General features: G+C 47.4%; 1 protein-coding gene across 1 annotated transcript in view; it reads right to left on the reverse strand.

Annotated features, from left to right (window-relative positions):
• Nucleotides 1–10,687, reverse strand: part of LOC132387192 (mucin-5AC-like) — a 109,400-nt gene extending 98,713 nt beyond the window's left edge. Inside the window, exons 1-2 of the mRNA XM_059959536.1 lie at nucleotides 10,627–10,687; nucleotides 10,044–10,139 (exon numbers count right to left, since the gene is read on the reverse strand). Coding sequence (XP_059815519.1) covers nucleotides 10,044–10,139; nucleotides 10,627–10,687 — 157 coding nt within the window. The remainder of the gene's footprint in view (nucleotides 1–10,043; nucleotides 10,140–10,626) is intronic.
• Between the last annotated feature and the right edge of the window lie 2,384 nt (nucleotides 10,688–13,071).

Genomic DNA, 13,071 nt, shown 5'->3' on the forward strand with positions numbered 1-13,071 from the left:
ATACGAAATAACTCCAAAGTGATTTGCCACAGGGGTGCCTTTCTTCAGTGAACTACCACACCCAGACAAGGGTAAACACACAAGTGGTAATCACAAAGGTTTCCCCCTCACCAGAGAACCCACTCCTGTGGATTAACTACGTGACAGTCACACCTTCGTATTCAAATGGAACTCAAACTCACCCAAACGGGCCACAGAGGAGAGAGTCCAAACTGACCTCATTGTCACTAGGTTTCTTCTGTTTCAAACCTTCCTCTCCCCTCTTCTCTTCCTTTAAAGTCACCGAATGTGACCACAAAAAGAAGACCGTCTTCTGTGGTAAAGTTATCAACCCAGGCAAGGGTTGGACACACTGATAACTTCCCACCGGTCACACCTTTTCCCACTGTGACAGCCACTGACTGATTCTCTCGATCGATCCTCCAACAACCCACCTTTCTGTGGGCACAAGGCTCGTCCAGTGTCCAAAACCATCAGCGGACCCTCTGTTTATTTCACCATGCTGAACACCAGCTGTCCATCAAATAAGACCGCCCCCGGTCACCATGGCGACCCACGAGCTGCTCGTTGCTCCCTCTCTGTAAGAACTCACAAGCAGTCAGTGTCCTCGTATATTCAAAACAAGCTTTGGAGTTTGTTCAAACACCATCTCAAGGCAGGTTTCGTCCCACTCTCTCTGTAACAGCTCAAACAGAGTCCAAACGCCAGTCTCATTCTCCCGACATTTTAAAGTGATAGTGGACAGAAAATATGAACCCTAGGGGTACATAACACCTCACGCAGTCATCACTCTCCCTTCACTTGCCCCATTCCTCCCACTCCAGCATCCACCTCTCTCTCCTTACATCTCTCCTGAGTGTTTTCCCGTTTTCCTCTGTCCGCATAATTACTCGAGGCCACAATCAACTCCTGCCTCAGCAAGGACCTGGACCACTGCAATTTGCCAATCACCACAACAGGTCGACAACAAATACAGTCTCACCGTCTCTCCACTCAGCCATTGATAACCTGGGTAACGGTAATTACTACCTCTGTTTATTGAATGCTGAGCTGTAGTCAACACGATCAAACCCGCAGTACTAATCAAAAGCTCTAAAATCTGTGTTTCTGTACCTCCGTCTGCAACTGATCCTCGATTCCCTCACTGGGTGACAGGTCTGTGTGGATCGGAAATTACATCTCCTCCTCACTGACGACCCAGCCCACTGCTCTACTCCCCCAGACCCACGACAGTGAGGATAGACACAGAGAGTTGTGTGGTGATGAGGTGTACAGGAGCAAAACGTATCAGCTGGTGGAGTGGTGATGCAGCAACTGATCCTCGATTCCCTCACTGACGACCCAGCACACTGGTCTACTCCCCCAGACCCACGACGGTGAGGATAGACACAGAGAGTTGTGTGGTGATGAGGTGTACAGGAGCAAAACGTATCAGCTGGTGGAGTGGTGATGCAGCAACTGATCCTCGATTCCCTCACTGACGACCCAGCACACTGGTCTACTCCCCCAGACCCACGACGGTGAGGATAGACACAGAGAGTTGTGTGGTGATGAGGTGTACAGGAGCAAAACGTATCAGCTGGTGGAGTGGTGATGCAGCAACTGATCCTCGATTCCCTCACTGACGACCCAGCACACTGGTCTACTCCCCCAGACCCACGACAGTGAGGGTAGACACAGCGAGTTGTGTGGTGATGAGGTGTACAGGAGCAAAACGTATCAGCTGGTGGAGTGGTGATGCAGCAACTGATCCTCGATTCCCTCACTGACGACCCAGCACACTGGTCTACTCCCCCAGACCCACGACAGTGAGGGTAGACACAGCGAGTTGTGTGGTGATGAGGTGTACAGGAGCAAGACGTATCAGCTGGTGGAGTGGTGTCGCGACAACAACCATGCACTCAACATCAGGAAGACCAAAGAAGTGAATGTGGACCTCGGGAAGGTTAAGTCGAGGGAACACACTCCAGACCTCATGGAGGGATCACAGGTGGAAGCATTCTAACTGGTTACCTCACTGTCTGGTGTGGAGGGGCCACTGCACAGGATCGGAAAAAGCTGCAGAAAGTTGCTAACACAACCATTTTGATCATGGGCAGGAGCCTCCCAGCATCCGGGCCACCTTCAACAGGTGATGCTTCAAAAAGACAGCATCCATCATTACGGACCCCATCACCCAGGACACGCCCTCTTCTCAGTGTTACCATCAGGGAGGAGTAACTGGAGACTAGAGACACACACTCACATTTCAGAAACTCTGAATGGACAAGGAACCCATGAACACTACCTCAATGTTTTACATGTCAAAAATCAACAAATTTCACAACATATACCGATGATATTAAACCTAATTTTGAATCTGATTCCACTCAGCTTCCCCTCCCATCCTCTCTCTTCATCACACACCACAGACCTCTCATCCATCCCTACCCTCTAGTCTTCCTTCAGTGACCACCCATCCCTGTTCCCTCCTCTTCCCCTCACACTCCCTCCCTCTCCGCCTCCCAGCCACCACTACCTGCTCATTCATAGAGTTATCATAGAGCACTATAGCATAGAAACAGGCCCTTTGGCCCATCTAGTCCATGCTGAACTAATATTCTGCATCATCCCATCAACCTGCACCCAGAACAGAGCTGTCCATTCCCCTCCCATCCATGTATTCATCCAAACTTCTCTTTGATGTTGAAATTAAACCCACATCCACCACATCAGTGAGCAGCTTGTTCCACACTCGCACCACCCTCAGTGATTTGAATGAAACTGAATTGACTTTATTTCTTACAATCTTCACATACATGAGGAGTAAAAATCTTTGTTACATCTCCATCTAAATGTGCAATGTGCAATTTATAGTAATTTGTGATAAATAGTAGTAGTAAATAGTATGTACAACAAGACAGTCAAAATAGTGTGAATTAATCAGTCTGATGGCCTGGAGGAAGAAGCTGTCCCGGAGCCTGTTGGTCCTGGCTTTTATGCTGTGGTACCGTTTCCCGGATGGTAGCAACTGGAACAGTTTGTGGTTGGGGTGACTCAGGTCCCCAATGATCCTTCAGGCCCATTTTACCCACCTGTTACTGTAAATGTCCTGAATAGTGGGAAGTTCACATCTACAGATGCGCTGGGCTGTTCACACCACTCTCTGCAGAGTCCTGTGATTGAGGGAAGTACAGTTCCCATACCAGGCAGTGATGCAGCCAGTCAGGATGCTCTCAATTGTGCCCCTGTAGAAAGTTCCTGGGATTTGGGGGCCCAAACCAAACTTCTTCAACCGTCTGAGGTGAAAGAGGCACTATTGTGCTTTTCCACCACACAGCTGTTATGTACAGACCACGTGAGATCCTCAGTGATGTTTGTGCTGAGGAACTTGAGGCTGTTCACCCTCTCTACCCCAGATCCATTGATGTCAATAGGGGTGAGCCTGTCTCCATTCCCCCTGTAGTCCACAAACAGCTCCCTCGTTTTTACAATATTGAGGGAGAGGTTGTTTTCTTGACACCACTGTGTCAGGGTGACGATTTCTTCTCTGTAGGCTGCCTCGTTATTATTTGTGATGTCCAATCAGTGCAGTGTCGTCAGCAAATTTAATTAGCAGATTGGAGTTGTGGATGGTGACACAGTCATGGGTATGCAGAGAGTAAAGGACACAGCCCTGAGGAGCACCTGTTTTGAGGGTCAGAGGGACAGAGGTGAGGGAGCCCACTCTTACCACCTGCCGGCAACTTGGCAGGAAATCCAGGATCCAGCTACACAAGGCAAGGTGAAGACCGAGGTCTCCGAGCTTCTTGCCAAGCCTGGATGGAATGATGATGTTGAATGCTGAACTGTAGACCAAGAACAGCATTCTCACATAAGCACCTTTCTTCTCCAGATGTGTAACGACGGTGTGTAGAGCTGTGGCTATTGCGTCAATTGCTGATTGGTTGTGCCGGTAGGCGAATTGGAGGGGGTTCCCTCATTCTCGAATGCTCCAGAGGTACAGCCATATTCTGTGATCTTTGTCCCATGAACCTCATGGGTAACCCTGCTGCTGGTCGTCAGTCAGTAAACACACATCCCTCCAATTCCAATCAGATCAGGTTGACAACCAAGCAAATCTCTCTCTCACTAAATCCCTGGGTTTCTATCCTTGTCCTACCCAGCCCCACGGACCACCTCAGACAAACTGGCTTATTCTTCACCACAACAAAGCACACCGACTGTGAGCAATCTTGGACAGAGCAGAAATTTCACTCAGACAGGAGGGAAGGATGAGTGAACACTCAGTGGCAGCCCGTTACAACGCACATCCAACAGCTGAATTGGTCTATGAGTAGTTCAACATCACAGAGTGAGAGACTGAGAGACCCCAATGGACACAAGATCTAATACCCTGACCCTCCTCGTGCCCCTTGATGCCCAGAGCCAGCTCTCACTCACTCACATCACTAACATCTAGAGTACTCTATAGCTACAACCATTGTTGGTGGAATCCCAGAGGGAAACGAGAGGGTGTACAGGAGTGAGTCATGCCAACTAGTGGAGTGGTATCACAGCAACAACATGGCACTCAACGTCAGTCAGACGAAAGAGCTGATTGTGGACCTCGGGAAGGGTAAGACGAAGGAACACATACCAATCCTCATAGAGGGATCAGAAGTGGAGAGAGTGAGCAGTTTCATGTTCCTGGGTGTCAAGATCACCGAGGACCTAACTTGGTCCCAGCATATCGATGCAGTTATAAAGAAGGCAAGACAGCGACTATACTTCATCAGGAGTTTCAAGAGAATTGATATGTCAACAAAAACACCCAGAAACTTCTATAGCTGTACATTGGAGAGCATTCTGACAGGCTACATCACTGTCTGGTATGGGGGGAGGCCACTGCACAGGACCGGAAGACACTGCAGAAGGTGGTAAATTTGGTCGGCTCCATCTTGGGTACTAGACTACAAAGTACCCAGGACATCTTCAAGGAGCCGTGTCTCAGAAAGGCAGCGTCCATTCTTAAGGACCTCCAGCACCCAGGACGTGCCTTTTTCTCACTGTTACCATCAGGTAGGAGGCACAGAAGCCTGAAGACACACACTCAGCGGTTCAGGAACAGCTTCTTCCCCTCTGCCATCTGTTTCCGAAATGGACATTGAACCATGAACACTACCTCACTTTTTTAATATACAATTATTTCTGTTTTTGCACGATTTTAATCTATTCAATATACGTATACTGTAAATTTATTTATTATTTATTTTTATTTTTCTTCTTCTACATTATGTATCACATTGAACTGCTGCTGCTAAGTTAACAAATTTCACAACACATGCCGGTGATAATAAACCTGATTCTGATTCAATCCGCCAACATCCTCTCCCATATCAGGACCCGCTAAGCATCCTCTGATGTCCAGTCTCCCTGCAGGAATCGCCTCTGAAAGACGATGCCCCAAGACAGTGGCATCATCATTAAGGTCTCTGACCATCCAGGGCACACCCTCCTCACATTGCTACCGTCAGGGAGGGGGTACAGGAGACTGAAGACACTAACTCAATGTTTTAGGAACAGTTTCTTCCCCTCCAACAGCAGATTTCTAAACAATCCATGAACTCACAAACACAACCTCACTATTCCTCTTTTTGCACTATATATTTATCTTGGAATAAAATGGAATATATTGGAACCTACAGGAATATTTTTATGTCTTGTACTGTACTGCTGCCAATAAAACAACAAATTTCACAAGAGACATTTGTGATAATAATCCTGATTCTGATCCTGAATCTCTGACCACTGACCATAAATCGATGTCCTCTAGTTATATTCACCCTGATCAGTGGTAATATTCCCAGCAGGACATCCCACACCACCAGCTTCAGAAACATTTATCACCCACAACCATCAGACTCCTGACCGGCGTGGATAACTTCACTCACATCAACTCTGAACTGGTTCCACAACCTACAGACTCACTCTCAAGGAATCTACAACTCATCAGCTCAGTATTATTTAATATTTTATTTGCACAATTTGCCCCCTTTTGCATGTTGGTTGTTTGTCAGTCTTTGGTTTTGTATAGTTTTTCATAAATTCTGTTGTATTTCTTTATTTTCCTGTGAATGATTGTAATAAAATGGATCTCAGGGTAGTATGTGGTGACAAATAGGTACTTTGATAATGAATCTTACTTTCACTCTGAGTCAACCCTATCTGTACCCCTCGCAATCTTCTACACGTTCATATATATCCCCAGAATCAGACAAATTATCACCATTTAACATCACTGGAAATTTGACATTTTACAGCAACAGAGCAGCGCAAAACCTAAATTTCTTTTAAATTCATTAAAAATATTTACTAATTTATTGAAAGGTATAGCAGGGTAACGGTTCCTTTCGGCCCAACAAGTCCGTGCTGTCCTATTTCACCCATGCGGACAAACATTGTGGAAAAAGACAACAAACTGCAAATACAGAAGTGAAAAATATATTATATGAATAAGAAATAAGTATTGGAACACGAGGTAAGAAGTCCTTGAAAGTGAGTCCACAGGTTGTGTGAACAGTTCAGTAATGCGGTGAGTGTTGAGTGAAGTTATCCCCCCATATAACAATCACAGCACGGAAACAGGCCATCTCGGCCCTCCTAGTCCGTGCCGAACTCTTAATCTCACCTAGTCCCACCTACCCGCACTCAGCCCATAACCCTCCACTCCTTTCCTGTCCATATACCTATCCAATTTTACCTTAAATGACACAACTGAACTGGCCTCTACTACTTCTACAGGAAGCTCATTCCACACAGCTATCACTCTCTGAGTAAAGAAATACCCCCTCGTGTTTCCCTTAAACTTCTGCCCCCTAACTCTCAAATCATGCCGTCTCGTTTGAATCTCCCCTACTCTCAATGCGAACAGCCTATTCACGTCAACTCTATCTATCCCTTTCAAAATTTTAAATACCTCGATCAAATCCCCCCTCAACCTTCTACGCTCCAATGAATAGAGACCTAACTTGTTCAACCTTTCTCTGTAACTTAAGTGCTGAAACCCAGGTAACATCCTAGTAAATCGTCTCTGCACTCTCTCTAATTTATTGATATCTTTCCTATAATTCGGTGACCAGAACTGTACACAATATTCCAAATTTGGCCTTACCAATGCCTTGTACAATTTTAACATTACATCCCAAATTCTGTACTCAATGCTCTGATTTATAAAGGCCAGCATTCCAAAAGCCTTCTTCACCACCCTATCTACATGAGACTCCACCTTTAGGGAACTATGCTCTGTTATTCCTAGATCTCTCTGTTCCACTGCATTCCTCAATGCCTTACCATTTACCCTGTATGTTCTAATTGGATTATTCCTGCCAAAATGTAGAACCTCACACTTCTCAGCATTAAACTCCATCTGCCAACTTTCAGCCCATTCTTCTAACCGGCATAAATCTCCCTGCAAGCTTTGAAAACCCTCCTCATTATCCACAACACCTCCTACCTTAGTATCATCGGCATACTTACTAATCCAATTTACCACCCCATCATCCAGATCATTTATGTATATTACAAACAACATTGGGCCCAAAACAGATCCCTGAGGCACCCCGCTAGTCACTGGCCTCCATCCCGATAAACAATTGTCCACCACTACTCTCTGGCATCTCCCATCTAGCCACTGTTGAATCCATTTTATTACTCCAGCATTAAAACCTAATGACTGAACCTTCTAAACTAACCTTCCATGTGGAACTTTGTCAAAGGCCTTGCTGAAGTCCATAGAGACTACATTCTCTGCCTTACCCTTGTCAACATTCCTCGTAACTTCTTCAAAAAATTCAATAAGGTTTGTCAAACAAGACCTTCCACACACAAATCCATGCTGGCTATTCCTATTCAGATCCTGTCTATCCAGATAATTATAAATACTATCTCTAAAAATACTTTCCATTAATTTACCCACCACTGATGTTAAACTAACAGGCCTATAATTGCTAGGCTTATTTCTAGAACCCTTTTTAAACAATGGAACCACATGAGCAATACGCCAATCCTCTGGCACAATCCCCGTTTATAATGACATCTGAAAGATCTCCGTCAGAGCTCCTGCTATCTCTACACAAACTTCCCTCAAGGTTCTGGGGAATATCCTGTCAGGACCCGGAGATTTATCCACTTTTAAATTTCTTAAAAACGCCAGTACTTCCACCTCTTTAATTGTCATAGGTTCCATAACTTCCTTCCTTGTTTCCCACACCTTACACAATTTAATATCCTTCTCCTTAGTGAATACCGAAGAGAAGAAATCGTTCAAAATCTCTCCCATCTCCCTCAGCTCCACACATAGCTGACCACCCTGATTCTTTAAGGGACCAATTCTATCCCTCACTATCCTCTTGCTTTTAATATAACTGTAGAAACCTTTCTTATTTACTTTCACCTTATTTGCCAAACCAACCTCTTATCTTCTTTTAGCTTTTCTAATCTCTTTTACATTCTTTGTATTCCTCGAGCAATTCCTTTACTCCATGCTGCCTATATCTATTGTAGACATCCCTCTTTTTCTGAACCAAGTTTCTAATATCCCTTGAAAACCATGGTGCTTTCAAACCTTTAACCTTTCCTTTCAACCGAACAGGAACATAAAGATTCTGTACCCTCATAATTCCACCCTTAAATGACCTCCATTTCTCTATTACATCCTTCCCATAAAACAACTTGACCCAATCCACTCTCTCTAAATCCCTTTGCATCTCCTCAAAGTTAGCCTTTCTCCAATCAAAAATCTCAACTCTAGGTCCAGTCCTGTCCTTCTCCATAATTATATTGAAGCTAATGCTATTGTGATCACTGGACCCGAAGTGCTCCCCAACACATACATCTGTCAGATGACCTATCGCATTCCCTAACAGGAGATCCAACACTGCCTCATCTCTAGTCGGTACTTCTATGTATTGTTGCAAAAAACTATCCTGCACACATTTCACAAACTCTAAACCATTCAGCCCGTTTACAGAATGAGCTTCCCAATCTACGTGTGGAAAATTCAAATCTCCCACAATCACCACCTTGAGTTTACTACAAATATCTGCTATCTCCTTACACATTTGCTCTTCCAACTCACACTCCCCATTAGGTGGCCTACAAAACACTCCTATCAGTGTTACTACACCTTTCCCATTCCTCAATTCCACCCAAATAGTCTCCCTAGAGGAGCTCTCTAATCTATCCTTCCAAAACACTGCCATAAGATTTTCTCGGACAAGCAATGCAACACCTCCTCCTCTGGCCCCTCCTACTCTATCACACCTGAAGCAACTAAATCCAGGAATATTTAGTTGCCAATCACACCCTTCCTGCAACCATGTTTCACTAATAGCTGCAACATCATAATTCCAGGTATCAATCCACGCTTTAAGCTCATCCACCTTTCTTACAATGCTCCTAGCATTAAAATAGATACATTTAAGATACTCTCCACCCTCTCTTCTCTTTTCATCCCTAACAATGCATTCAAATTTATTATCCTTTTCTTTCTTCTCCTCTGCATCTTCGGGCTGAGCGCATCCCTTCTCCATCACCTGCCTTTCCTCCCTCACACACAGTCTACTTACTTGCTCTACTGGTGAACTAACCTCCTCTCCCATAGTTTCCTCAAATTGATTCCCCCCCATCTTACTAGTTTAAAGTCTTCCCTGTAGCCCTAGCAACCTCCCCGCTAGGATATTGGTCCCCCCAGGATTCAACCTACCAACCCAGATGTCTTTGTAATGTGGGAGGAAACCGTCACAATCACAGGGAGAATGTACAAACTCCTTACAGATGGCGGTGGTAACAGTTAAACAAATAGTGAAAATAACCTGCCCGAACATCACTCCAAACCTCACCCACCAGACACTTTCATTTCCTCCACTCCAGAGTACCAGGTCTCAGCCTGGGTCTGTGGTAAAGCCAACACCATCCCTCTCCTTCCCAATCCTCCATCACTCCTTCCCAAACTTATATCACTGAAACAGGGACTGACTATAGGGAAAAACATTCCAAACAATGGGTCTTCCCACAATAGATACCTGAGCTCACAGATCCTTCCGGGGTGATGGTCAAACTCAAACTAGGTTCACCCGTCGCTGCTCCCTGGGGTTCACAAGTTGTGTCTGATCGGGGATCTGTAAACAGAGACAGGGTAGGTGGGGACGGTGGAGAGTAAAAAAAATATATTGAATAATTGGTCTGGATGAAATTGGCTGCAGATAATGAGAAGCCTGACTCTGAGAGAAGCCAATAAACATCATGTGTACAACAGATCAAACCTCTCATCCCCTACATTACCCTCTCCTGAAGCACAGTCCACACCACTCACACCACACACCCATCTCCTCCCTTCTCACCCACACACCTCATACAGCCATTCCCGCCTTCAGTGACATCAGGTCTCTTCTGTTCAGGGTCAGAATCAGGTTCAGTATCACTGTCATGTTGTGACATTTTTATCACAATAAAATGGTGGCTGAGTTAAATGAGCTTCTTCATCTGTCATTATGGCCAAATGCTCACCACATTGGTGTCAGGAGGCGGATGTGAAATTGACAATCAGATTGGAGAGCTACAACATCAGATAGACTGGCTTCAGAACTGGGGAGTAACTCGAGGTACCGTGCAGTTTGCCTCCACTGCGTTCCCGAAGATCTGGAGGAAGCATCTGGGAACTGAGCATCGTGCCTTCCCAGGGAGCCCCGATGGGTTAAGCGTACCCAGGCTCCAGGAAGAGGTGACTGCGCATCGGAATGGGGATAAACACGGTGGAGCACGCGGTGTTGAGAGGGAAGAGGTGACTGCGCATCGGAGTGGGGATAAACACGGTGGAGCACGCGGTGTTGAGAGGGAAGAGGTGACTGCGCATCGGAATGGGGATAAACACGGTGGAGCACGCGGTGTTGAGAGGGAGGAGGTGACTGCGCATCGGAATGGGGATAAACACGGTGGAGCACGCGGTGTTGAGAGGGAAGAGGTGACTGCGCATCGGAATGGGGATAAACACGGTGGATCACGCGGTGTTGAGAGGGAAGAGGTGACTGCACATCGGAGTGGGAATGAACACTTTGGAGCACGCGGTGTTGAGATGGAAGAGGCGACTGCACATCGGAATGGGGATAAACACGGTGGAGCATGCGGTGTTGAGAGGGAAGAGGTGACTGCACATTGGAATGGGTATAAACACGGTGGAGCACGCGGTGTTGAGAGGGAAGAGGTGACTGCACATCGGAATGGGTATAAACACTGTGGAGCACGCGGTGTTGAGAGGGAGGAGATGACTGCGCATCTGAATGGGGATAAACACAGTGGAGCACGCGGTGATGAGAGGGAAGAGGTGACTGCACATCGGAGTGGGGATAAACACAGTGGAGCACGCGGTGTTGAGAGGGAAGAGGTGACTGCGCATCGGAATGGGGATAAACACGGTGGAGCACGCGGTGATGAGAGGGAAGAGGTGACTGCGCATCGGAATGGGGATAAACACGGTGGAGCACGCGGTGATGAGAGGGAAGAGGTGACTGCACATCAGAATGGGGATAAACACGGTGGAGCACGCGGTGTTGAGAGGGAAGAGGTGACTGCACATCGGAGTGGGGATAAACACGGTGGAGCACGCGGTGATGAGAGGGAAGAGGTGACTGCACATCAGAATGGGGATAAACACGGTGGAGCACGCGGTGATGAGAGGGAAGAGGTGAGGTGACTGGGCATCGGAATGGGGATAAACACGGTGGAGCACGCGGTGATGAGAGGGAAGAGGTGACTGCACATCGGAATGGGGATAAACACGGTGGAGCACGCGGTGTTGAGAGGGAGGAGGTGACTGCACATCGGAATGGGTATAAACACGGTGGAGCACGCGGTGTTGAGAGGGAAGAGGTGACTGCGCATCGGAGTGGGGATAAACACGGTGGAGCACGCGGTGTTGAGAGGGAAGAGGTGACTGCGCATCGGAATGGGGATAAACACGGTGGAGCACGCGGTGTTGAGAGGGAAGAGGTGACTGCACATCGGAGTGGGGATAAACACGGTGGAGCACGCGGTGTTGAGAGGGAGGAGGTGACTGCACATCGGAATGTGGATAAACACGGTGGAGCACGCGGTGTTGAGAGGGAAGAGGTGACTGCGCATCGGAGTGGGGATAAACACGGTGGAGCACGCGGTGTTGAGAGGGAAGAGGTGACTGCGCATCGGAATGGGGATAAACACGGTTGAGCACGCGGTGTTGAGAGGGAAGAGGTGACTGCGCATCGGAGTGGGGATAAACACGGTGGAGCACGCGGTGTTGAGAGGGAAGAGGTGACTGCGCATCGGAATGGGGATAAACACGGTGGAGCACGCGGTGTTGAGAGGGAGGAGGTGACTGCGCATCGGAATGGGGATAAACACGGTGGAGCACGCGGTGTTGAGAGGGAAGAGGTGACTGCGCATCGGAATGGGGATAAACACGGTGGATCACGCGGTGTTGAGAGGGAAGAGGTGACTGCACATCGGAGTGGGAATGAACACTTTGGAGCACGCGGTGTTGAGATGGAAGAGGCGACTGCACATCGGAATGGGGATAAACACGGTGGAGCATGCGGTGTTGAGAGGGAAGAGGTGACTGCACATTGGAATGGGTATAAACACGGTGGAGCACGCGGTGTTGAGAGGGAAGAGGTGACTGCACATCGGAATGGGTATAAACACTGTGGAGCACGCGGTGTTGAGAGGGAGGAGATGACTGCGCATCTGAATGGGGATAAACACAGTGGAGCACGCGGTGATGAGAGGGAAGAGGTGACTGCACATCGGAGTGGGGATAAACACAGTGGAGCACGCGGTGTTGAGAGGGAAGAGGTGACTGTGCATCGGAATGGGGATAAACACGGTGGAGCACGCGGTGATGAGAGGGAAGAGGTGACTGCGCATCGGAATGGGGATAAACACGGTGGAGCACGCGGTGATGAGAGGGAAGAGGTGACTGCACATCAGAATGGGGATAAACACGGTGGAGCACGCGGTGTTGAGAGGGAAGAGGTGACTGCACATCGGAGTGGGGATAAACACGGTGGAGCACGCGGT

Source organism: Hypanus sabinus, unplaced genomic scaffold, assembly GCF_030144855.1.
Source record: "Hypanus sabinus isolate sHypSab1 unplaced genomic scaffold, sHypSab1.hap1 scaffold_162, whole genome shotgun sequence".
In the NCBI taxonomy this organism is placed as follows: domain Eukaryota; kingdom Metazoa; phylum Chordata; class Chondrichthyes; order Myliobatiformes; family Dasyatidae; genus Hypanus; species Hypanus sabinus.